Consider the following 26,382-nt stretch of genomic DNA (forward strand, 5'->3'; position numbering starts at 1 on the left):
GCAGTTAGGAAAGGATGGAAAGTGAAGAGTGAGTGGAAAAGCATTATTATTATCAGTGTTGGGCAGTAGCATAGCTATAAGTAGTGACGCTACTAGTTTAACTACATTTGTCAGTGCCATTGTGGTAGGGTAGCTGTTTTCTGAATCAAATAGCTTTTCAGTAACAAAGCTCTTTTGTTGATCAAGTAGTGTGGTAGCGTCTAGAAAAGCTACATTTCCCCAAATATTTCTGAAGCTCTAGATTCATTCGGAAATACAACTGCTAAGGGTCACTGATCCTGTAAGTGATGCCACCACCATACACGGACCTGTGTAGCCAACAGAAGTACTGTGGTATGACGGTGACGTCTCGTTCTTCATGTTTTATGGCAGTTGGTCTAAATTGAGCATACCCATGCAAATACAGGTGCATATGCATTCAGTGTAGTGAATCTTCATTTAATGTAGAGTAACTGCTAGCTTAGCTCACTGATTGATATAGGGTTACTTTAGTATATTAGAATGAAGATATTAAAATAAAATAAAACAAAAAAGTATGACTTAGGTGTTTAGGGCGATAAAAGTCCATTAATATTCAGTAATATTATCAATTTAACCATGATTTATTGATTTATTCTCAATCATTATCATCTCCTGTAGAGATGCTTATATGTACATTGAAAAAAATGCAAAAACAAAATAACACACTGAATTATATGTCAAATTCTGAAGAAGAAACTTCAAATGTTTTTTTATTATAATTTTTTTTATATATAATTGATGAACTAAATGAATGAACTAAAAAAAAACTAATAAAAAAATTAAATGGAAATGAGTAATGACACTTTAAGTGACGCTACCCAACAGTGACCTCCAGGCAGTGGTTTCATTTTAAAGTGGAAGTACAGAACAGATGTTATGCGAGAGGAATCCATGTCTACTTAGCACCATGTTTAGTTTGAGACTCTATGAAAGTGATAAGGTTTTAATTTTCACAAGTCTACAAATTGACTTGAAAAGATCAATGGACAGAAAAATTACAGAGTAAAAATCAAATATATATTTCCAGCCTTGTTCAAATAAAAATATACATGATGTAATCTGCGAGCAAGCCTGTTTTCATTTTGTTTCTTCAATAGCAATTTCTTAGGCACATAGGTGCACCTTTCTTTTTTACTGAGCTGTGACCATCATTCAACGTTTTTTAAAGATTTACTGACTAATGATCAGTTATTTTATGTGTAAAAGCACATTATTAGACTTTGATGAGACTAAAAACTAGGTTAATTTATATCTATTTTTATAACTTATAATCCTGGTAGGGTCACAGTGCTGGAGCCCATCCCAGCATGTCTTGCAGCAAAAGTATGTTAATATAACCATACAAATGTATCATGGTGTTGATTGCTTGTTCCAAGCATAAGGTGTGTCCCATGCTTTCTCATGAGCCTTTAACCAAGGAACATCAACACAAACACAAATTTATACTGGATAAAAAAAGAAAGTTAAATCAGAAAGGGGACTTTGCCTCCTCATTTTAGAAGCACACTGAACATCACTGGTGTAAAATCATGTTTTCTTGTGGATAATAAGGCAGATTGCATTGCTGCATTCACATTAGAGACTTTAAATACAAAAGTACAAAATGTTAAATACAAATGCTTTTTTTAAAGATGTGAATAATTGACTCATGTTATGTTGAAATTAACACCAAACTATAATAATCTTCCTGCGAAAGTGGTGGAAAAGGAAAAGAAATAGAGAGCACAAGATGTGGCCACCCAAGGAGGAAATAGATACAAATAATATGACAATAAAGAGTCAACGATCAAGGACAAAAGGCAAAGGAAAATAGAGTGGGAAAGCAAAGAGAGTGGGAAGAGCAAAAGAAAGTTGAAAACAACAACGAAGCGGAGGAGTAAAGCAATGAACATCTTTCTCTCTGTGATTGTAGATCCTGCAACAGCCGGCACTCTATAAATGGAAAATGACTTCATCCTAATACACACACACACAAACACACTTCCTTCTCCCTCTCCCTTTTCATCCCTAGCTCCTCTCCTCACCTCTTTCCATTAATCTAATAAAAATGGTCATCCAATCTCCTGCAGATGAAATGGAGGTTTCTGGATGTTCAGTAGAGAGAAAGACAATTACGCAACAATTATTTTGCAAATAGAACATTCTGCAGGAAGTAAATCTTTAAGTAAATATTTATTTATTTTTAAATTATAACATTTTAGCGTGGCAACAGACCGTAAATGTGAGAATGCTGTGGTATTTAAATGTTACTGAAAAGTATCTTAAATAATACAATGGTATTACCACTTTGTTTTTTTTTGTTTTTTTGTAAGGGGCCCCTAAGTGGTGATTGTGTTTCTAATTTATTTCTCTGACTCCAGCAGCCTGGTCTGCAGCCAGGGTTGCCCAAGAGTGTTCCAGCTCCTGTGCCATGCATGGCAGGAGGAGGCAAGCAGGAGTCACTGTTCTGCAGTCCAAAAGGTGCCAAGCTCATAATGACGTCACACACTGGGCCTTCTGGAGCAGTGTGATGAGTGCCAAAGAAACACACGGGGTCCACGGCCATGGCTATGAGGGTCAGCGGGTGCACTTTGGCCATGCTCCAGTGCACCGTCGAAACAAGGCATGCTCACATGTCAGTGTTTTATGAAGCAATCTAACCACTCTCATTCAAAGAAATCATGCTTCTACTGTCTGATCAGATAAAACTGATCCAAGACTAGAAAAACATTTCTAAATAATTTACTATTTGCATAAACGTAACAATTTATAAAAGGCAAACTAAATAAATATTTCTTAGGTTTTCTAACAAACTATAAACAGTGACCTCAAAAAGTATTTAGATACATGAGGATGAATGTCACTGCATTAGAGGAGATCTATCTATCTATCTTTCTCTCTGTCTGTCTGTCTGTCTATTTATTTATCTATCTATTTTACTTTTTATCCATAACATTTTTGCATTTCTTACAAAGTTCAAACACTTAAATTGCACATATATTCTTTGTCAGCTTTTTGAAAAATGTGCTTATGCATTCATTCTTTATAATAGATTAAACTTTATTTAACATTTTGTTATCTAATGCAATGGCATTCATACAGTGTGGTTTAACTGAATACTTTTTTAGGGCCCACTTTTTTTTTTCTTTTGACACACTCACCCGAATCTTGATAGTCCTTGTTTTCCCTCCACAGTTCTTTTTTAGAAGCATTTTCTGAAACAAAAGCAGAGCAAAGGAGAAATTGTGGTTAAAAGGAATGACATAAACCTTCCATAAATCTATACAAAGCCAAACTCCACAATGAGGAACAAGTTTTCATAATTTGTAAATATAAACATTTACTACTTTTTTGCCCTTGAGCTGTTCTGGAAGAGCTGTGGAAGCTCTGGGCCACTAAAAACCAAAACGAATGACTCTTTTATGTAACAGAGCAAAACATCCAGTGGGCCGCCTCCTCAGGACAACCTGAGAAAAAGGAAAATCTGTTTGCTTTCCTTACCCAGAACTCTGCTGTCAGTGCTAAATTAAAGACTGATGACTCAAGATCAGAGGTTAACTCCATCTCTTTACAGTTCATTTTAAAAACAGTATACTTAGGACTTAGGAGACTAAGCAGTTCATTACAGTGAAAACAATCAGCGATCCTCATACACAACTTTTATGATAAAAAAATAAAATAAAATAAAAAAACCTGCACTGAATGACAATTTCTACACTATTTTGCCTCATTTCAAACTGTGACAATCTTTCTTTTGTGGAACAAAAAGGAGATGTTTAGCAGAATGTTCATGCTGCACCAAAGACCAGGACTATCAATGGACAAAAGGTTTTAGTAGTCCAGTTTAAAAGTAGTCCAAAAGACTCATGTGTCAAAATCCTTTTTAAAGACAGGAACAGAACAAAATTCAGTCACTGATCATCTTGAACTTCAAATCTTAATGGTTTTATTGTGTGAAAAAAAGCACAAAAAAAACAGCATGAGCATACTGCAAAACATTTTTCTTTTCTTTGAAACAATATAAAGAACCCTCTTGTGTCTGTAGAGATAATTTTAAACATCATATTACAAACAGGGTTTTTCATTACAGTAAAAACAACCAAGATTTTTCAAAGCAATCTATGAGGAAATACCTAAAGGAAGATTAATGCACATTTCAAGCAGTATCTTTGGTCTACAAGGGAAAATCCCAGTAAAAAAAAAAACAACAACCCAGGAATTGTCAAATTTGTCCAGATCTGATTGACTGGGAGCCAAGGTTCAAACCCAAGTGGAGTTTAAAATGAGCTTGGCCTCATTTCAAAGTTCCCAAAAAGGGTCATATGTTTGTCAAGCTCACTCAACCATGGAGGGCAGCATTTAGACATCTGTCAGACAAACCATTAATTTCACTCAAACAATAGCTGGACCCCTGGATTTGAGATATAAGTAACTGCATATGTGCAGGAATGGATTAGTTGGTAAGGATTATTAATGAAAAACTAACACGACTCTTGGCCAAATGTAGCACAACATATTAACATAACAGCTGTCGTATATAATTAAACGTGATGCGTAGAAGAGTGAGGCTGGACGTGGATTATTTCATGTTTACAACTTCAGCCAATAATGCTGATAAGACTTAGTAAGACTTAATATTTAGAGGTTAAAAACAGATTTGATTTTTGAAAATTAAAGCAAAATGATCTTTTAGCAGCTTACTTTAATAGTCTCGCATATTGTTTTTCCATCAACACCTCCCATTCCACTTGACCAAGCACACACACACAAACACACACACACACACACACACTCATACGCACACACACACACAGTGCACTCCGAGTGTCTTATGGTCCCCAGCCATCTTCATTCAGCTCCTCTCTCTTTCTGTTCTCGCATTTTTGCTCTTTCTGTCTCCACATATCCTTTTTTCCATTCTGTACAATCTGGTCTGTATATTTGAACACCTGAAGACAAAACTACTAGGTTTACTTGTCCTACTTTGCTATTTCATTCACTCTATTGGGCTTTTGTTTAAAGAGAGGGAGGGGGGCTGACATCTGTCATCCTCTTTTTCTCTCTGGAGGTGGCGGGCACAAAGCCCTGGAGCACATGGAGTTGTCTGAGTAAGTATAGTTGTGTGCATTGGTCCTGCATTGTTTTCAAACTCAGCCATTGAGTCAACAAGAACTGTTGGTCAGAAACAGTACTCTGAAGAGATTTTACATCAGAATCGAAGATGGTCTTTGGAGTTAAATTATTTAAGAAGAACTAATTTTTTTCCAAGTCATTTTTCACAATGACTGGTTCTAATGTCTCTTTGATGTTTGTATGTAGTCAATTTACCTCAAAATCATACAGGTTTTCCTAGCGGAGTAACCAGAGTTTCCAATACTTTTGCAGAAACAAAAAGTGTCCACATAGTTTTGCCTTAACAGAAAAGTATCTATCGTTTTATAATTTAAAATTTATACGTTTGCTAAATGTTCTGTTTAATAAATTATTTGGAAAAAAGCCACTTAATTTACTACTGTTTCTAATGCAATAATGTAATGTACACATTTTTAAGTCTGACTGCGTCTCTAAATAAATACAAATACATATATGTTGAACCCTTTTAAACTATAAACAATTGCTTCCAGCCAACTGTCCTATGAATTTATGCTTAATGTAAACAATGCTTTATGCGTGTGCTTGCATCACAGTGTGCTAATTTTTATGTCCGTATGAGTATTTTTCTCACATGCACTTATTGCTTATTGCCCATTTTCTCACATGCACTTATTGCTTATTGCTTATTTCATTCATTTTAATGCATTATCTTTGAGGGTTCCTTCTATTTGTATTATACAGGATTAGACATGGATTGTTTTTCTAAACATCTTAGAAAGAAAGTCCAAAACATTTAGGTGGAATATCCCTTTAAACTGATCTGTTTTTTGTTCATAGTTTGTACAGCCATTTGCTGTAAGTCTCAAAGCAATTATGTTTTTTGGTAATATTCAAATCTGATTTGCAAACCCTTCACATTGACAGACTGATATGGTAAAGTGTCCCTATATTTTTTGTCTTTGTCCCCAGTTTATCCATTTGGACCCGGAAAGCATGTTGTAGCTCTGTTGAGTGAATTTGATCTCCAACCCCCATCCATTTCTTTAGCCTTTTTGCTAAAATATGTTAGTGTCACATGCCTTTATACTATTAGGACAATTTTCAGTGACTAATTTCAGGAATAATTTCTTCCGCATTGTTATCAACCTTTGTACTTTCCTCTGGATGGTTGAGAATAGGGTTAAGACTTCTAGTGTTTATAGAATATGATGCTTAATGACCAACAAAAGATGGTTATGTCATCATATGTTTCTTGTTGGCTAAATAAGAACTTCAGGGAAAATGAGTGTCTCTTACCTGCTGCATTTTCTCCAGGTCCAAGCTGGGGCGACCTGGTTCTCCTGTGCAAGTGGGCCGGTGCCGCCAGTAAGGCATTGAAGGTTGTTCAAAGTGGCTGAGAATAATGGGGCGGACAGGAAGGCGGGCCGGGGTATGGGAAGGCTTGAGAGCTCGAGGAGGAGAGGAGCTGAAGAGAACAGGGCTGGGAGAAGCGGCGCTCAAGCGAGGTCCAGCTGACGATTCATTTGGCCCACACAGGTCCTTCACCTCCTCATCACTAGAGGCGCTGCTCATGTCTCCATGTCTGTGCCACTTTCGACCCCCCTCAGCCCCCGTGGCTCCTGCGATGCGCTCCAGCTCCTCTTCAGAACTGTGATGGTCCAAGATTGGGTCCAGGAGTAAACGGAGACGTCGTAAGTGGGCGGGAGAGAGAATGCCCTGATTGTGCTGCTGGCTAGTAGCTAGAGGGGTCAAGGCACAGTTTCGTCGCCGCTCTGCAAGGGGTGCAATATAGCCGAAAGATGTAATTTAGCAAAATATAAACTTGAAAAGACATTTAAAACAGGGACAATACCATGAAGCATATTGGGTTTGAATGTCTTGCTCAAGAGCACAATGATATTTAATGTCTTGTTCCTTAAGGGGTTGTTCACACTGATAAACACTGCTAGAGGTTAGTTGCTAGTCTATATTAATACTGAACTGCAGTATCAAACTGTATCATGAGGTGGATCACCTAAGCTCCATTGTCTTCACTTCTTTGGTAGATGCCATATTGAGTCACTGCTCAGTTGAATTAGGTTTAAACTAGGGGTTGCACTGAGTAATCGACTAGTCTACTTCAATGGTCTGCCATGATACTTTAAGCTTGACATTGACTAGTTGCTGGTCCTATAGAGGATAGGAAATCTTTGAAGGACTTCCACATTTACGCTCCGATTCCAAACAGTTAAAATTACAAATAAATGCATACTCTGAAAGACATAGGACATGTGTGATTATATTACTGGATGCTCGAAACTGAATGGGAGAATGCACATTTTAAACAGCTTATTGTACAGTTAAGTTAATCGCCGTTCTAATGGGCTGCTGCACTGTAACGCACACACATAGACTACAAACAGTAGCACTTTACATAACGTACTCGGTTACTAAATGTAACCTCGGTTCTCTCTAGAAGAGCGAACGAGTACTGCGTCTTAGCTAAGACGCTACGGGAAAAGTCTCTTTTCACGAAATACTGAAGCAAAAAATTATCCTTAATTTTGTATTTTTGTAAAGCGCATTTGCAGCAGTACACAGCCATAGGCGAGACGGCTCGTTCGCTCATTGGCTTGTTCTGCGGCAACTGCACAGCCTATCGAGCGCAGGCTGATGCAACATCAGACCAATAAGGGCGCTTCGCGCCCTTCTTACCACTTCCCGCAGAAACGGGTGTGGCCCAACCTATAAAAGGAGCTCGAAAAGGCTGACTCACCTGATTTATTTCATCGCCGAAGCTAACCAGAGTGAATCGTATGCACGGCAGAGAACGCAGTACTCGTTTGATCTTCTAGAGAGAACCGAGGTTACGTTTAGTAACCGAGTACGTTCTCTTACGAGAGCTCTCTCGTACTGCGTCTTAGCTAAGACGCTACGGGAACCCAATGTAAAACGCCGTGCGTGCAGGGATCACACACCAATAAACCTGAAGCAACGCCCAGGATTTACAGTGCACAGTCACCTGAGGGACTCACAGAGAGTCCAGGACAGAAAAGGGGAAAAGCCCTCCGTCCTATATCTAGCAGCATCCGTAGATGCGGCAATATGACATCACACAGCCGAGGCAAGGCCTGGCCAATGTGGCAATGCGGGTCTTACGCAATACTGCCCATATAACAGTCGGCAGCGCATAGCGCTCGAGAACTCAGAATTCCCCTCAGGGCCCTGATTCGACTATACCGACAGCAGCCTTGCTTGCAAGGCGGGAACCTCCAGGTTATATAACCTGATTAATGTAGACGGCGAGGCCTAACCTGCCGCCATACATATATCCTGCAAGGAGATCCCAGTAGACCACGCCCACGACGAGGCGACGCCTCTTGTGGAGTGTGCTCTGACGCCCAACGGGCACTGAAGGCCCCTGGAAGCGTAAGCTAACGCTATGGCGTCAACTATCCATCTGGATAGAGTCTGTCTCGAAACAGCCCTTCCCTTGGAACGTCCACCGAACGAGACAAACAGCTGCTCCGTCTGCCAAAAGGCAGCAGAGCGAGACACATAAGCTCTTAAAACCCTGACAGGGCAAAGAAGACTCGAGTCTCCATCCGCCCCTGACACCGGCAGGGCAGACAGGGCAATAACCTGAGCCTGAAACGGTGTGTTGAGGGATTTCGGCACATAACCGTGCCTAGGTTTGAGTATGACCCTTGAGTCATTGGGCCCAAACTCCAAGCACGACTGGCTCACCGAGAGTGCGTGCAAATCACCCACACGCTTCACCGAATACTGACAAGAATAAAACGCCGCGATGGCCGCCACATAAACTTTGAGCGTGGATGGGGCTCTGCCCTTATCCAACAGCTCCTGTAGGAAGGAGACATTTCCCAACACCACAGCAGTAATGACTTTATGAACTACTTTACTTCTAAAATCGATACTATTAGAGATAAAATTGCAACCATTTTAGCCGTCAGCTACAGTATCACATCAGACAGTGCACTATAGACCCCCTGAGGAACAGTTCCACTCATTCTCTACCATAGGAGAGGAAGAATTGTATAAACTTGTTAAATCATCTAAACCAACAACATGTATGTTAGACCCTATACCATCTAAGCTCCTAAAAGAGGTGCTTCCAGAAGTCATAGATCCTCTTCTGACTATTATTAATTCTTCATTGTCATTAGGATATGTCCCCAAAACCTTCAAACTGGCTGTTATTAAGCCTCTCATCAAAAAACCACAACTTGACCCCAAAGAACTAGTTAATTATAGACCAATCTCGAATCTCCCTTTTCTGTTCAAGATACTAGAAAAGGTGGTATCCACACAATTATATTCCTTCTTAGAGAAAAATGGTATATGTGAGGATTTCCAGTCAGGATTTAGACCGTATCGTAGTACTGAGACTGCTCTCCTTAGAGTTACAAATGATCTGCTCTTATCATCTGATCGTGGGTGTATCTCTCTATTGGTTTTATTGGATCTTAGTGCTGTGTTTGACACAATTGACCACAACATTCTTTTGCATAGACCTGAACACTTTGTTGGCATCAGTGGAAGTGGATTAGCATGGTTTAAATCGTACTTATATGACCGCCATCAGTTCGTAGCAGTGAATGAAGATGTATCCTATCGATCACAAGTGCAGTATGGAGTACCTCAAGGCTCAGTACTAGGGCCGCTACTCTTCACGCTTTATATGTTACCCTTGGGAGATATCATCAGGAAACATGGTGTTAGCTTTCACTGTTATGCTGATGATACTCAGCTCTATATTTCTTCGCAGCCCGGTGAAACACACCAATTTGAAAAACTAATGGATTGCATAGTCAATATAAAAAACTGGATGACGAGTAATTTCTTACTGCTAAATTCTGACAAAACAGAGGTGTTAATTATAGGACCTAAAAACTCTGCTTGTAATAACCTAGAACACTGTCTAAGACTTGATGGTTGCTCTGTCAATTCTTCGTCATCAGTTAGGAACCTAGGTGTGCTATTTGATCGCAATCTTTCCTTAGAAAGCCACGTTTCTAGCATTTGTAAAACTGCATTTTTCTCATTTATCTCAAAAATATATCTAAATTACGGCCTATGCTCTCAATGTCAAATGCAGAAATGTTAATCCATGCATTTATGACCTCAAGGTTAGATTATTGTAATGCTTTATTGGGTGGTTGTTCTGCACGCTTAGTAAACAAACTACAGCTAGTCCAAAATGCAGCAGCAAGAGTTCTTACTAGAACCAGGAAGTATGACCATATTAGCCCGGTCCTGTCAACACTGCACTGGCTCCCTATCAAGCATCGCATAGATTTTAAAATATTGCTTATTACTTATAAAGCCCTGAATGGTTTGGCACCAAAGTATTTGAATGAGCTCCTTTTACATTATAATCTTCTACGTCCGCTACGTTCTCAAAACTCAGGCAATTTGGTAATACCTAGAATATCAAAATCAACTGCAGGCGGCAGATCCATTTCCTATTTTGCGCCCAAACTCTGGAATAACCTACCTAACATTGTTCGGGAGGCAGACACACTCTTGCAGTTTAAATCTAGATTAAAGACCCATCTCTTTAACCTGGCATACACATAACATACTAATATGCTCTTATTATCCAAATCCGTTAAAGGATTTTTAGACTGCATTAATTAGGTAAACCGGAACCGGAAACACTTCCCATAACACCCTATGTACTTGCTGCATCTACGCTAATATTTGTCTGTTTCTCTCTTGTTCCAAGGTCACCGTGGCCACCAGATCCAGTCTGTGTCTAGATCAGAGGGTCACTGCAGTCACCCGGATCCAGTACGTATCCAGACCAGATGCTGGATCAGCACCTAGAAAGGACCTCTACATCCCTGAAAGACAGTGGAGACCAGGACAACTAGAGCCCCAGATACAAATCCCCTGTAAAGACCTTGTCTCAGAGGAGCACCAGGACAAGACCACAGGAAACAGATGATTCTTCTGCACAATCTGACTTTGCTGCAGCCTGGAATTGAACTACTGGTTTCGTCTGGTCAGAGGAGAACTGGCCCCCCAACTGAGCCTGGTTTCTCCCAAGGTTTTTTTCTCCATTCTGTCACCGATGGAGTTTCGGTTCCTTGCTGCTGTCGCCTCTGGCTTGCTTAGTTGGGGACACTTCATCTACAGCGAATTCGTTGACTTGATTGCAAATAAATGCACAGACACTATTTAACTGAACAGAGATGACATAACTGAATCCAATGATGAACTGCCTTTAACTATCATTTTTTCATTATTGACACTGTTTTCCTAATGAATGTTGTTCAGTTGCTTTGACGCAATGTATTTTGTTTAAAGCGCTATATAAATAAAGGTGACATTGAAAGTAATGATTTTTTAATGTTTGCGGGTGTAGAGACCATTCGCCCGTAGGAACATTGCCTCTGGACAGCCTGTCTGGACCCAGATTCTGCAGCCCAGGCACATGCACTGCTCTCAGCGAGCGCACGTTGCGCTGAGCCCAAACCACGAGGCGTTCCGTCAGCCTGCACAGGTTTCGAGACCCGAGACCGCCCCGGCGATTTATGTAGGACAACACGGACATGTTGTCCGAACGGACTACGACGTGGTGATCCTTGATATGGGAACAAAAGCGCGTAAGCGCGTTCTCCACTGCCAGCATTTCCAGGCAGTTGATATGATGGAGCTTTTCCCGTTCTGACCATAGGCCAAAGGACGGTCTGCCCTCGAGCAGCGCTCCCCATCCCGAAGTGGAAGCGTCCGTCGACACCATCTTCACATTCGGGGAAGTCCCCAGGCTTACACCTGATCGGTACCAGCCGTTCGCTGTCCAAGGTGCTAGAGCCGCAACACAGCTCTGATCGACCTTGAAATGCAGCCAGCCAGACGCCCACGCTCTGCGCGGCACCCGAGCCTTCAGCCAGAACTGCAGGGGGCGCATGCGGAGCAGGCCCAGCTGCAGAGCCGGAGATGCTGAGGCCATGAGGCCCAGCATCTTTTGACAGTGTTTGAGCGACACGGTCGCGCCGCAGCGGAAAGAACTCGCTGCGCGCTGAATGCCCATCACGCGCTGTGGTGACAGCCGCGCCGTCATGGAACACGAGTTCAGAACTATACCCAGAAACAGGATCGTCTGACTGGGGTTCAGCGAACTCTTCGCCCAATTGACACTGAGGCCGAGCTTCTCGAGGTGATCGAGTAAAACGGCCCTGTGGTCCACGAGCTCCGCTCGTGATTGGGCCAGAACCAGCCAGTCATCCAAATAATTCAGCACTCGTATGCCTCTGAGTCTGAGAGGAGCACATCTGAGGCGGGGAGCGCGCTGATCACAGCGGGCAGATCGCTCTTCCTCGACCCCGTCCCGGCGCTTAACCGACTGGGGGGAGGCTGAGCGGGTCCCGTGGGACTCGATATATCTGTGAGTAACCGTGGGCTGCATGTGTGCACATTTACCACTTTCAACTCGCTGTCTGCCTGTGCAGAATGTACGTGCACGGGCCTCGTTTTTACAGAAGCCCCGCGCCGTATGTGACATAGTGTATGTGGGCACTGGGAAGTGGGCACGTTTACTATGCGGCGCGCTCGACCGATCTGTGTCGATCTTATGTGCGCTAGCCCTGTGTGCAGGGCTGTGCTTACATGTGGAGATGGGCACTGAGTAGTGGGCATCATCACTGCATTTATAGCACCATCGGCCGTGGCTGGACGAGCGTGCACGGGTTTCGTTTTTACAGAAACCACATGACGCGTGAGACATAGTAATTGTGGGCACTGAGGGGTGGGCACGCTTACTATGCAGTGTGCGCGACCGACTTGAGTCGTCATTATGGGCACAGACCCTGTGTGCAGGGCTGTGCTTACATGTGGAGATGGGCACTGAGGAGTGGGCATCGTCACTACATTTTATAGCACCATCGGCCGTGGCCGGAACACCAGAAAAAACACTCTTTTTGTGAAACATCTGGGTAGCCGTGATAACGGCTTTTGTGTGCAGGCAAGCGGGCACTCGTGCAGGCTTGCGCATTGCAGAGGACACTGAGGCAGTCACAACTCTTGGAACTGCAACAGCGGCGCGCTTGGGTGAGAGCTTGGCCGCAGCGGAACTCGAACACCGGCGCTTTCCCAGCAGTGCTAGGATGCTTTCGGAGCTTCTGGCTTCACCGCAATCCTCTGCCGCGGCTCCCGCGGCGCGGGGGCGATGGCTTGAAGAGCGAGAACGGGTCCCGAGCTGCGTTGCTGACGCTGTCGCGATGACGCAGCAGGAGGCGGTGGGCGTGACTGAGAGCTCTGTGGGGCCGGTCTAGAGCGGCTAGCTGCAGAACTGGAGCGCTTCGGCAAGAAGTGCTTGAACGCCTGCGAAGCTTTCTGGTCCTCGGCGAATCTCTCCACAAACTCGTTGACGGAAGATCCGAAGAGGCCGGCAGGAGTTAGCGGCGCGTCAAGGAACGCAGCGCGCTCAGACTTCTTGATGTCAGAAAGCGTCAGCCACAAATGCCTCTCAGCCACCGTAGCGGAAGCCATAACCCGTCCCATGGCCTGTGCAGCGGACTTAGTAGCGCGGAGGGAGAGATCCGAAGCACTCCTCAGATCCGCGAGACAGATCGCTTCAGGTCCCATCTCATCCAGCTTGGAGAGGAGATCGCCCTGGAAAATCTGTAGCGTAGCCATGGTGTGTAGCGCAGACGCAGCCTGCCCAGCAGCAGAGAATATCCGTGCGAGCAGCGATGACGTCATGCGGCAGGCTTTGGATGGCAATGCCGCCTTAGTCCGCCGTCCAGCAGAGGGCGGGCAAAGGTGCGCTGCTATAGCCTGTTCCACCGGCGGAAGTGACAGGTAGCCTCTGTTCTTAGCACCGTCCAGTGTGGAGAATGCTGGCGAAACAGATGAGCGGATTCTCGGCGATAATGGAGCGTCCCAAGCTTTCGCCACTTCTTCGTGAAGCTCAGGAAGAAAAGGGGCGTGCTTTGAGCTTGAGGAAGAGCACTCATCCGGAAGATAGCTACCATCCAGCCGGGAACGTGAAGGGGGCGCTGGTGCAGGCTCGCCGCGGCCAGCAAGAGTACACGCATCAGCTCCTTATCGATATCCCCTCCCATCTTACTGGACCTTTCTGCTGCTTTTGACACTGTTAATCACCAGATTCTCCTGTCCACCCTCAGAAAGATGGGCATCTCTGGAACAGCACTCCTGTGGGTTAAGTCCTACCTCTCTGACAGATCCTTCAGTGTGTCTTGGAGGGGTGATGTTTCAAAGTCACACCACCTTGCTACTGGGGTTCCTCAAGGCTCAGTACTTGGACCACTTCTCTTCTCAATCTACATGTCATCATTAGGATCTGTCATTCAGAAGCATGGCTTTTCTTATCACTGCTACGCTGATGACACCCAACTCTACCTCTCATTCCAACCAGATGACCCGACGGTAGCTGCTCGCATTTCAGCCTGTCTGAGTGACATCTCTAGCTGGATGAATGACCATCACCTTCAGCTTAACCTTACGAAGACAGAACTCCTGGTGATTCCAGTTAACCCATTGCTTCATCACAACTTCTCTATACAGCTGGGCTCATCAACCATTACTCCTTCGAGGACAGCTAGAAACCTAGGAGTTGTGATGGATCATCAGTTAAGCTTCACAGACCACATTGCTACAACTACCCGGTCCTGCAGGTTTGCCTTATACAACATTAGGAAGATTAGACCCTTCCTGTCAGAGCAAGCAACCCAACTTCTTGTCCAAGCTCTTGTTCTCTCCAGACTGGACTATTGTAATGCTCTCCTGGCGGGCCTTCCTGCATGTACTGTCAAGCCTCTGCAATTGATCCAGAATGCAGCAGCGAGGGTTGTCTTCAATGAGCCAAAAAAAGCTCACGTTACTCCGCTCCTCATCAGGTTACACTGGCTACCAGTAGCTGCTCGCATCAAATTCAAGGTACTGATGCTAGGCTACAAGACGACCACTGGCACGGCACCAACTTACCTAAACTCATTGGTTAAATCTTATGTGCCCTCCAGAAGTTTGCGCTCTGCAAGTGATCGACGCCTTGTGGTACCATCCCAAAGAAGTTCAAAATCACTCTCAATGACCTTTTCCTGGACTGTGCCCAGCTGGTGGAATGACCTCCCAATCTCAATTCGTACAGCTGAGTCTTTACTCATTTTCAAGAAACAGCTAAAGACTCATCTTTTTCGCCTGCACTTAACCAACTAACACTAGCACTTTTCCTTTTCTTGTCTTTTTATTAAAAAAAAAAAAAAAACCTACCTATGCGTTCTATACTAGACTAACTGAGACTTGTCATGGCACTTGTATACTGTTGTTGTTCTCTTGTTGACCTGACTGCTTCTATTGTTCTCATTTGTAAGTCGCTTTGGATAAAAGCGTCTGCTAAATGATTAAATGTAAATGTAAATGTCTGCTGGGCCTCTGAGCAGCGGGCGCGAGATCCACGGAGCTGAACAAGCCAATGAGCGAACGAGCCGTCTCGCCTATGGCTGTGTGCTGCAAATGCGCTTTACAAAAATACAAAATTAAGGATAATTTTTTGCTTCAGTATTTTGTGAAAAGAGATTTTTTTCCCGTAGCGTCTTAGCTAAGACGCAGTACGAGAGAGCTCTCGTAAGAGAACTCACAGATCATGCGCACACAGAATCATTCAGCACGGAAATGTATAAACACTGTTCTGTGATTTCTCAACAAAATAGCTTAGAAACTGAAAAGTTCAAGCATATATTGTATGTCTTAACTGGATCCCACACCTTCACTAGTAGAGAGACGCTGCCAGGTAGAATTAATTCACACACGCAATCATTTTCACTAATACATTCTTATGAATGTAATCTTTACTTTGCTACTTTATCTGTATCTGATTTAGAACGAGGAGAAATCTGTGAGAAATATAATGACCCAAAGACAAAAGAACTGATAAAAATGAGCTGTTATACGAGCAATAGCCATGTGGGCAGCGCTGTGTCATATGCCATAGCTGTGCGCAAGGTGTTTGTCTCAGCCCCAGGCTCTTTTTACTTTCCATTAATGACATCATCAGCGACTAGTCGACTTCTACTCGACTTCCATCATATAAAAGTCGACTTTAAAAAATCTGAAATCGTTCAACCCCTAGTTCAAACTCTGATACACCAAACCAAAATAGATTAGACTAAGCCAATTTCCATTACTCTTAGCCTGCAGAGAGTACAAAGTTTGTTTATATGACAGACTGTCGGGTTCAATTAATAACTTTTTTGATACTCATTTAATTTGTCGATTATACGTCATAATAAGGGTCTACACTGACCATTACTTTTCTTTTAATGCTCATACTTTTTATGTACACTTTTTTTTAGATACCCCACTACTAGATGTAAATACTAACATCAGGTGCATTGCATTCAGGGTTTTAATTTTATTTCATTTAGAAAAGGTTTGGTGTTAATGATTGCATTTGCCTTCTGTTGCAGTCTGTTTTATTTATATGCATATTGACATGATAGTCTGCTCAGAAATGAAAATCCTCTTGTAATTTACTATAAATATTTTTATTCTCACAAACACACACCCCTATCATTTCACTTCAGAATCAGATCAACTGTAAACTGATTGTATGGATAACTGTCATGTTCATTTTGCACTGTTTTTGAAGCATCAACTTTGAGGTATTCCTCCACTTGCATTTAGGTGAATGCTTTTTCTAAAAATCTCATTTTGTGATCCACTTATAAAAGGAAGTCATAAACATCTGGGACAGGATAAGGGTGAGTAAATAATGAGAGAATTTTCATTTTTTGGGTGGAGTACCCATTTAATGATGACAACATTTCAATAACTTACTCTCAGGTTTCAAAACCTTGCTTTCAAAAACATAACAGTAACTTATGTACATGTGTTATTCTATGCATTATCTATGTAATATTATACATTTTATCAATTAGTTGTTGAAGCCCTGTATGCCATAGATATATGCATGTGGTAACACACACACACACCTCTGTCAATCTGTGCCAGCTCTTGGTTTTCGCCTTCTGAATCTTCACTCTCCCCCCCTTCCTCACTGCCATGGTAAGAAATCTGTTTCAAAAGCAAAGCAAAGGTCAAACAATCCTGAATCACAATGACACAAACAAGAATACTCATACTGTAACAACTCACACAAGCAAATATAAAGTGATTTTCATGCATCTGTATTCCAGTTTAGTAGCATAAAAGTATTGCTTATCATTTTCTATCACAATAAGACCAGTGATTAACACTTGGGCAACTTCTTAGGAGACCTTCTAATTTTACAAAGGGTGAAAAAAACATATGCAGCAAATGCTGAATTTTTCTAGCAAACGATCCAACCTTTACAAAGGGATTATCAATTTACTCAGAAACGTCTTGCGATTTTTAAAGAAAATGTGTGTGATGATTTCCCATGAAGAAGATGCCTTCAATATGCAAGGGTGATGTGGGTGGTTGCCAGAGCAATGCTATGTGGTTGCTAAGGTATTGAGTGTCTTTAGCATGTTATGCTTTGGTTGCTAGCATGTTCAGAGTTGCCTAAGTCTGTTCGCTTGATATGCCCTTTTTGTGATTTGCCTGCTGAAAACCTGAAGACTGATTGTTTTAACCAGTAATACAACACCTTAATAATCTACATGAATCATGCCAAATAATGTGATACATCAAAGTTTAATACCCAATATTTTCAGCAATGCTTGCCTTAGAAATCAGAACTAACTTTTCACAGATCCACACCTCAACTGAGATGAAAGTGTGATAAGATTAGAATGTGTGATAAAATGGAAAATACGTGCTCAGTAAAGTTTGAGTAAAGATCCGAAAGTGTGAAAAGAAGAAACTGAGGTTAAGAGAAGTAAAAACAAGAGGCACACCCAATACCACAACACCAATTATTTTATGACAGCTTAGCTGTGTCCCATTGTAAATTGATTTAGACAAGATTATTTTAAGCGCAAAACTGATTAAAAGTCTATCAGAGAATGAGAGAATGGAACAGAGAGAAAACCCATAAGAATGCACAAGTAAAGAGTTAAGTAACACAGTCAATGGTAATTACCTTGTCCAAGCCCAGCTAACCACTTGCCATCTGTTCTCAAGAACACACACACACACACACACACACACACACAACACACCCCACTTCTCTTTTCATCTCTTTCGCCTTTCACTAAGCAAACAGCGAGAGAAACTGAATGACTCAAATGTGTCACTCTTTCTCACATGCACTAGGATCTCACGGCAGCTCAGGGCCCCCAGAAGAACCATTTCCACTCAGCAAAATACATTCTGTTTTGGATCTCAAAGTCACCACAAATTACCATTTCTCACCACCAAAACCCCTTCCAAACACTGTCTTCGGTTGTAAGAAGCTATAATCTAGGTTTTCATTAAGTTTTACGTACTTAGAAACTACAGCCCATTACACACTGTATTCAAGAGCATTGCACAAGTTTTAGCGGTGATAACCATACAAATAAATACAAAGTGAATGCTCTTATTGTTCCATGTGTGTATAGAATACAGTGGGAAGTCATTCCCACTACGAGGAAAAAAAAAAATAGCTCTTTAGTTTGGTTTTGTTGCAACCAGAACTTTCCTGGAAAGAGTTTGGTTTTATAAATATCATGCCTGAAAATTCAGTTAGTACAGAATCAAATAACAAGTATTATACACTGAGAGGGGAGAAGGTACAACAATATTCATCTGCAGTAGAAAATGTATTTTCAAAATGTATTAGTTAGAGTTAAATTGATTATTTAGAGTTGATTATTTATAGAAACCCATCTATAACTAGGCTGGTTTACTGTAATAACTGCCCAGACATGTTTATTTGTGATATATGGTTATTAACACACAGTAACCGGACAGATATTCAACAAATATAAAGGCTAAATAATGTACTGTAGTTGTTGGATTTGTTATTTTTTGGTAGTGGAAACCAAACAAGATATATCCTCCTATACTTTCAAGTAAATCCCCAGCAATTTTCGTTGGAAAACTGTAACTGACCACCATTCTCACAACAAGTATGTGAAAAGGCAACAAATAGGTTAGTCAGTGTACACCAATTATTTCTATTGAACTTTAAAAAAAAAAAAAAAAAAAAAACTGGTTAGGACACATTGTGAGTCTACTTGCGTCACCCGTACAGTTCATGGCCCATACAGCATAATAGACTGCAAGGGTTTTCATGTTATGATAAAAGAGCTAAACCAAGGAATGCTATTCCTTAAAGTAATTTCTTACTAACACAGAGCTGCCTTTTGTCAAAACTAGCACTATGTATATGCTTGCTTAATCTACAAAGAAGGCAGAGGCCAAATGATGAATGAGAAACAATTGAGTAAAATCACAATATATCAAAGTTTTGAACGATAATACATTTAAAAAGAGCTATATTACTGTATGGTGGTGACACAGATATTGATATATTTTATGCCATGTCGTTGCAAATTCTTACTCCTACTGCAAGGTTGTATTGCCACAACAAAAGTGCAACCTCTGGAACAAAAAGAAAAAAGAAAAAAAAAAGGAAAAACCATGAAAAACTCAAACACCACCAGAAAACCTGTTTCTGAATGTAATTATATATAAAATAGACTTTTTTTGGGAATAAATGCACAGTCAGCCTGTCAATATATTGAAAAACCAACCTTGACAATGTGATCTTGCATCACTCTGAAGGAGTTTACTTTGTGATAATAACCAAATGTTTATTAATGGTTTGGTTATGTACGCCGTTTTACCATGCCAATAAAGCAAATATGTCTAGGAACTGAAAAGTATAGCTTACGTGTGAGCCTCAACTGTACACACTGGCCTCCTTGTGTCGAAGCTCTCTCAAATAGGCATACGGTGACACAATACAGCGCTACAAGATGCTGGCAAGTGACCTTGGCTTAATGGTGACAGCCAATCAATAGATCCTGGGAGCGTTGTTATACATCCAGCTTTGCTTCAACTCATTTCAGTGTCAAGAGAGAAAACACTACTGATACTTAGTCAACTTCTGTTTCTTTGCCTGCACTGAAAAGCTCTGATAGGATCTCATGGGTGCAGACACAAAAAGCTGCTCGAAAAGGAAAAAGCAGTTTCAGCATAAGTGCATAACAGAAAAGCAGGCTCTGTGTATAGTGAAAGCAGAAGGTAATGTCTTTTAAATTAAATAGTGGTCTGACATATTATTTTGGCTAGAAATGGACCCTACAAACACACATGCATATCACAGCGGAGTGACTGGACTAAAAACTGCAGCACTGCATGAGGCCTGTTTCCCAGGGAACCGCCCCCAGATGGGATGACAGCATCTTCACAGGGGATTATGGGATGCATGTGTTTGAGTGAAGATATGTTAACAGAGCAATTGTCAAAATCATCAGCATCAGGGCCAAATTACCCATCAAGCAATTCACTATGGTTTTGGACTGAAATGAAAGTACAGTCTGTTTTTTTCTCAAATAATTGTTTAGGCAGTATCAAAATGTAGTTCAAAGGAGGCAAGTGCTCACATGCCACTGGCTTTGAAGATAGAAGATACATGAGATCCAGCATATTGCCTCATACTACCACAGTATGTTTTTAAAAGCTATTCACAGTATGAATCTGAATTTTAAAAGAAGTAGGTTTGAATGAACGTCTCTCATCCTTCACATTACTTTCACCAAAGTTTTAACCTAATAGTAGGATAAGCGCAAGCAAACAATTTACCATGGTGCATTAATATTATAGTCCAACTGATGTGCAAATATGAATACTGACACATTTAAAAGAGGTTGCAAGTAATACCAGCAGCTGTGTTATTAGCTGAAATAATTGTAATATTTAATGCGATTTTAGAGCTGTAACTATCAGTTAAGTACTCTAGCTTAAGCACACTAAAAATAAAGTTAAAGGAAATAAAAAATACTTCAGTTCTCCATCATGGTCACTATTTAACTTTGCCTCAGTGGCATAAATTAAAATTTCAACAGGCAGCACATTCATCCAGTGACTGGTAATTAATCAGAATAACTGACATACAAATTTAGTAGGGCAGGTGAACAACACAGGAATGTGGCTGCGCTTGAACGATTTTCTTTGTAACTTTATATGATAAGAGCACCATAGTGCAGGGCCACATTTTTGTTCGGGGTGATATGAGTTTGGTAAGAACCCATTCATAGCAGTTCTTTTCAATTTACATTTTGAAACAATCAAACCAACATAGGCAGCACTGTTTATTAACATAAATGCATGCCTTTCTGCGGGGCTGTACTCATGTAGGAGCTGAATCACACGGTTGGTGGTTTCCAGTCCAGCCCGTCTTAAGCAGTGGACCTGAAACTGATTTGCTTACACATGGATTATGTCTTTCCTTCATCTCTGGGAATACATACATTTTATCAACATGAAGTACAATTTGAAAAACTTTTTTTAAACATGTTTTATTGATAACAGACTATAGTCTAATAATAAAGTAATAAAAAAAGAAGACAAAAAGGGCTAAAACATTCCAAGAAACATTAACACCTTCAAGGAATGATTTCCTTGGCTTTGAATTTAATAATCCCTCATTGTAGTGAAGTATAGGATTCAAAATTGTATGATTTAGTAAAGTGTTTTTGGTATCCCTGACAGGCGGGTTATCTGGTTTAAAATTGATTTCAGACATTTTCAGCAGAACAACCCGTTTGCATTAACGTGCAAAAAAACAGCATTTGCATGAGGGTTTGATGCTGACCACAATGCACTGCTCTTGCAGGCAGAGCTGTTTGCATAGTTTATGGTTTACTCTCTGTATCCTCTGGCCCTGTCTGAGCTCATAAATTATAGGGTTGTCAATGTGTTTGTATATGTAACATAATCAGCTGCCCTGTAGCCTCAGGGTCTACAGTACCATCCTGCAAAGCAGTCTGGGAACGAGAGAGGCAGGGAGGTGCCACTGTTCTAATGGCCTTCTGGATTAGCATTGGCTATTCTCATTTGAATGTGTGGGGTAGATTAGGGTAAGTGATGATGGTCATGGATTACAAGCTTTGGAGAGGGTGTGTGTGAATATGATATAAGCCCAAAAAGCTGTTGGAGCACAAATGAGCTGTTAGTGTGATAATGCTCAAAGATAAATGACATGACAGTCTTAACGACATTATGAGGGCACCTAGGAATGTCCTAAAACAGCAAAAAAAACAATGCACATACTAGTGCAACAAAGTAACAATGACGTAAATTCTATCCATTATGTGTACTGGAACACATCAATAGGTACTAATTTTGCAGTGGCATGTAATGCAGGTGCTCCGATTAGTTGACCTTATTACAGCTGCTAAGGTGAAATGTGTTATTTTAATAAAATACTTTCACATCTTAAAATGCAGAGAAGTAAACCATTTGTAGACCAACAAACATACTGTGACTCTATCAAACCAAACCAGACAACACAATCATTTAATGGCAGTTCTAAACAAAGTTTTGGCTAATTGGTGGCTTAACCCTAAGAATTCTAACAATGTAATTTGTATATTTTCATATGATCTGCATACTCCACAGTCACAGTTATGTTTAGGTTTTAGGTAAGGGTTGGGCATTCATGCTTTAAAAAAAGATTTCATACAAATTCATATGAAATCGCAACCTTGTAAAATGGTTATGTTTAACCATGAGATCAGGTTGGATCAGCCCAACACAGCAGTATTGGCTCAAGCTATGGGGTGAATTTGGGGTGGGAATATCTATTTGTATCAGGAAAAGAGAGTGTTGACTGTTCATCGATATCCGTTGAAAAGGACACTGGAAGTGATGTGACAAAACTATTAACCTAACACATAACCAGAAATTGCTCCATATCAACTAAATTAACTTTATAGCTCATCTGTCTAGACCAAAGAATTAATTAAGGAAAAATATAACCAGCGTCACATTTCTGAATATAAATCCCCTACGTATTTGCCTGCTGGGCTTCCACTGCTTCTATTACAAGTGCATTGCTGTAAACACTTTTTTATCTTCATAAACAAGGTATTTCCTATGGCAAGCAGCAGCAGACCAGAGATGTCTCAGATAGATATTAAATTACATTTCACCCAGAACATGCAAGTGTTACTTTGAATGACATAAAAAGTAGTATAATAAGTAGGCAGGGTCCACAACCCATACAGACCAGAACTTGCCCTAAATTGCCGTTCCGGACTACACTGTTGAGTGGTAGTCCACCATGATGTCCGCAACTGTGCATGCCTCAGAAAAGAATGCAGTGCAGCATAAAAGATGGTGCTTCTGAATAATCAAATGTCAAATGGGACACCCTACGGCCCCTTGGACTTCACAAGGTCTGGAACAGGGCCCAATTCTCTCACTATGCACCAAAAATGTTAAAACCATGAAAACCTCTTAATGCTGATAGCTAAATTAATGGTCCTGGCCCGTTTTCCTTCACAGTCCTCAAAGAGAGTCCCTCTGAGGGGTTTAATGATGTCTGTGATGTCAAAGCAGTATGCTGTGTAGTGGGTGGTAGATGAAAGTTGCATAATGGGCGTCAACATGCGTGTCACAGCCATGAGTTCTAGCTACGCCATCTGCTAAACAGTTTAGAATGGTGATTGGTCCAGTAATCATGGCCAGTCTGTGTGTTTGTGTGCACATCTATTATGCGCGTGTAGATCATGTGTGATACATAGACAGCAAATGACTAAGTGTAACCACCGTAACACACCACCCCACTCCTTCCATACTGTTTAAAAGTTAACATTCATATTAAGGTTGCCACAGAATAGTCAGAGAATCGATGCTTTGATTTAGAGGAGCCTGATTCGACTTCCAATCTAACAGTCGAATATTCGCGAGGTGTTATTGATTATGCCATTTTGACTATATGGGGGAGCTCAAATGTCTGATTTCACATAGAACTACCGGTTTTCTCCCAATAAGTTAATATAAAGCCTATTTATGATAAAGCTGTAAGAATCTGAAAAGAAAGAAGCTTCAAATTAATATTTTAAAGTGCGTGAATAAATCCAACCACCCCTATAGATTTATATTTCACTTTCCATAATCCGTGACCGACAGAGGAGCATCTTGGCGGCAGGGATTTATTGGATATATTATTTACCTGATATAATATGCATTTGGTTTTGAGTCAAGCGCTTCATTGTAGTACTAGGGTGATATCTCTTCAGCGCACAACACGAGCAGGTCAAACTACAATGCAGAATATTAATAACTATGACTGGGACTGTTATATACATACTATTATAATGAGAAGACCATTATTCTAAAACGCTGTGAAATTTTTTAATTTAGCTGCCATGTTTCTGCACAGTTTTGTGAAGAACGCGTCCACAAAAGGAGTTCGTATTCAGAGCCCTGCAGATATGTTCATGTGCATTTGGGCCCTTTGCAAATAGCCTTTAATTCTTAAAATTAACGTTATGTTGTATAAATAACGAAGCGTATTCTATATGAAATTATGAGTTGAATCCCATTGATTAAAAACTTGCTATCAAATGCATCACTCTACTGATCATCTTCAGCATGTGCAGCTCAAACCAGAAATGCAGAACATTTACTGCTTACGTTTTAGGCCAATGTTATAATGAGAGCACTATTGAAAAAAAAAATTGTTAATTGTTATAGTTTGTCGACGTTAAATGTTATCTGTTCATCAAAACATAAAACATTATTTACCCCGTTTATATCTGCAATTCATTACACAAATTCCCTGTGTGTTAACATCAGTAATTATGTTAGTTGAATGTATGACTTGAATCTTGTTAATGTATTTTGCCCCGCCCCCAAACATATGATTCGACCAGAGTCTCGAAAAGCAACACATAATCAGATACATTCCATTTCAGTACATTGATAAACCCAATTGCCATTTCTCTTAAAAAGTTAAAGGGGACCAAAAACGTATGTTTAATTGTGCAAGAGGTTGTGAGGAATATACGATATGCATGCACCTTTAACATATTTTCAATGTATTATTCTAATGTCTATTTTGTAAATGCCTCTTTAGTTCAATGCAGGCTTTAGATTTCACACGAAAGATGTCTCCATGCCCTCAGTTGATCGACATTTTCATTACATCAGCCACACTTAAGGGGATAGTGGAAAAGTGCCCACCTTCATGTCAATCCAAAGCTGCAGAGCTTTCTTTCTATGCAGAAATATTTTGAAGAATGCTTAGAACCAAACGATATTGGAGCCCATTGATTTTCAGTGTACAGACAAATAGACATTTCTCAAAGTTTTCATATGTTCCACAGGAGAAGGAAAGCCATAAACTTTAATTTGAATGACATGAGAGTGAGTATATGATGATAGAATTTACATTTTTGGGTGACCACTTTAACACATCTTTTCACAATGTTTAATTTTCAGCCACAACTATACATTTTTTTTATGTATGTATGTTTTTTCTACTATAACACTGGGGGCTTCACAAGTCCCAGCATTCCCTGATAATATTTATAACCAACCACAGCTGAATTCTGACGAACTTGCTAACAATGTCCAGCAGAATGTCCCTAATCACTACCAGCCACAACCATGCATGTATCACATTTTCACTCAGTGCAATAGCAGAACTATCAATGTTGAAATAAGTTTTACTGCAATTACAAAAAATTAACAGCAGGAATCAATAATGAGGCAATACAGCTGCTTGATGAAAATATCTGATAATGTTTTTATTGTTTTTTTTTTATTACAACGACATGCATGCTTATAGCAGACATAAGCTGCAAATTATGTCATATTATTTGAGGCCTATAAAATTTACTGCAGCCCAAGAAGCCAAAGTACATTTCTGCCTTTGGCTAACCATACTACATACTGAGTAAGTGGAAATTACTCGAGCAGGAAGCTAAAAATGCTATTACAGCATAAATGTGATACAAATCCATAACGTCATATTTACTTAGTATTGCTAAATCTTTTTTTTTTTTTTTTTTTTTTTTAAACCATTACAAGTATCTAACTTTCATTAGCCTGGCTGGCAAGAATTTCTCGTCTTTCCCCTCCTGGCTTATAGAAATGCAAACATTTGAAAAACTGTTCGTGGTTTGGCAGTAGGATTTAGGTGAGCGTGTGAATCCAGACAATTGTCCTTACATTTCATGACAAGTTACATTAAGCCCGCACAACTGACATAAAGTCAATGACCTTTTTGGCTTGTGTGTAAACATAACAAATTTATATAGGTCGGCAATCTAATGTGTTGTAGATTGCAAATGAATGATTAAACAAATCTGATAAAGTGTATACTTTATTGCAAGACTTTTAAAGGCACTATTGTAACATGAAGCAGTCTGCTAACCATGGGAGTGTTTAGGCCAA

At 40.6% G+C, this 26,382-nt stretch overlaps 1 protein-coding gene across 2 annotated transcripts in view; it reads right to left on the bottom strand.

The window, feature by feature from the left end:
- Positions 1–26,382, bottom strand: part of LOC132113032 (uncharacterized) — a 34,746-nt gene that overhangs the window by 3,745 nt on the left and 4,619 nt on the right. For both annotated transcript variants that reach the window (XM_059520822.1, XM_059520821.1), the window contains 3 exons: positions 17,055–17,136; positions 6,391–6,866; positions 3,162–3,215 (listed from right to left, as the gene is read on the bottom strand). In XM_059520822.1, the coding sequence (XP_059376805.1) occupies positions 3,162–3,215; positions 6,391–6,866; positions 17,055–17,136 (612 nt within the window). The remainder of the gene's footprint in view (positions 1–3,161; positions 3,216–6,390; positions 6,867–17,054; positions 17,137–26,382) is intronic.

The sequence above is a fragment of the Carassius carassius genome, chromosome 32, assembly GCF_963082965.1.
Source record: "Carassius carassius chromosome 32, fCarCar2.1, whole genome shotgun sequence".
Lineage (NCBI taxonomy): Eukaryota > Metazoa > Chordata > Actinopteri > Cypriniformes > Cyprinidae > Carassius > Carassius carassius.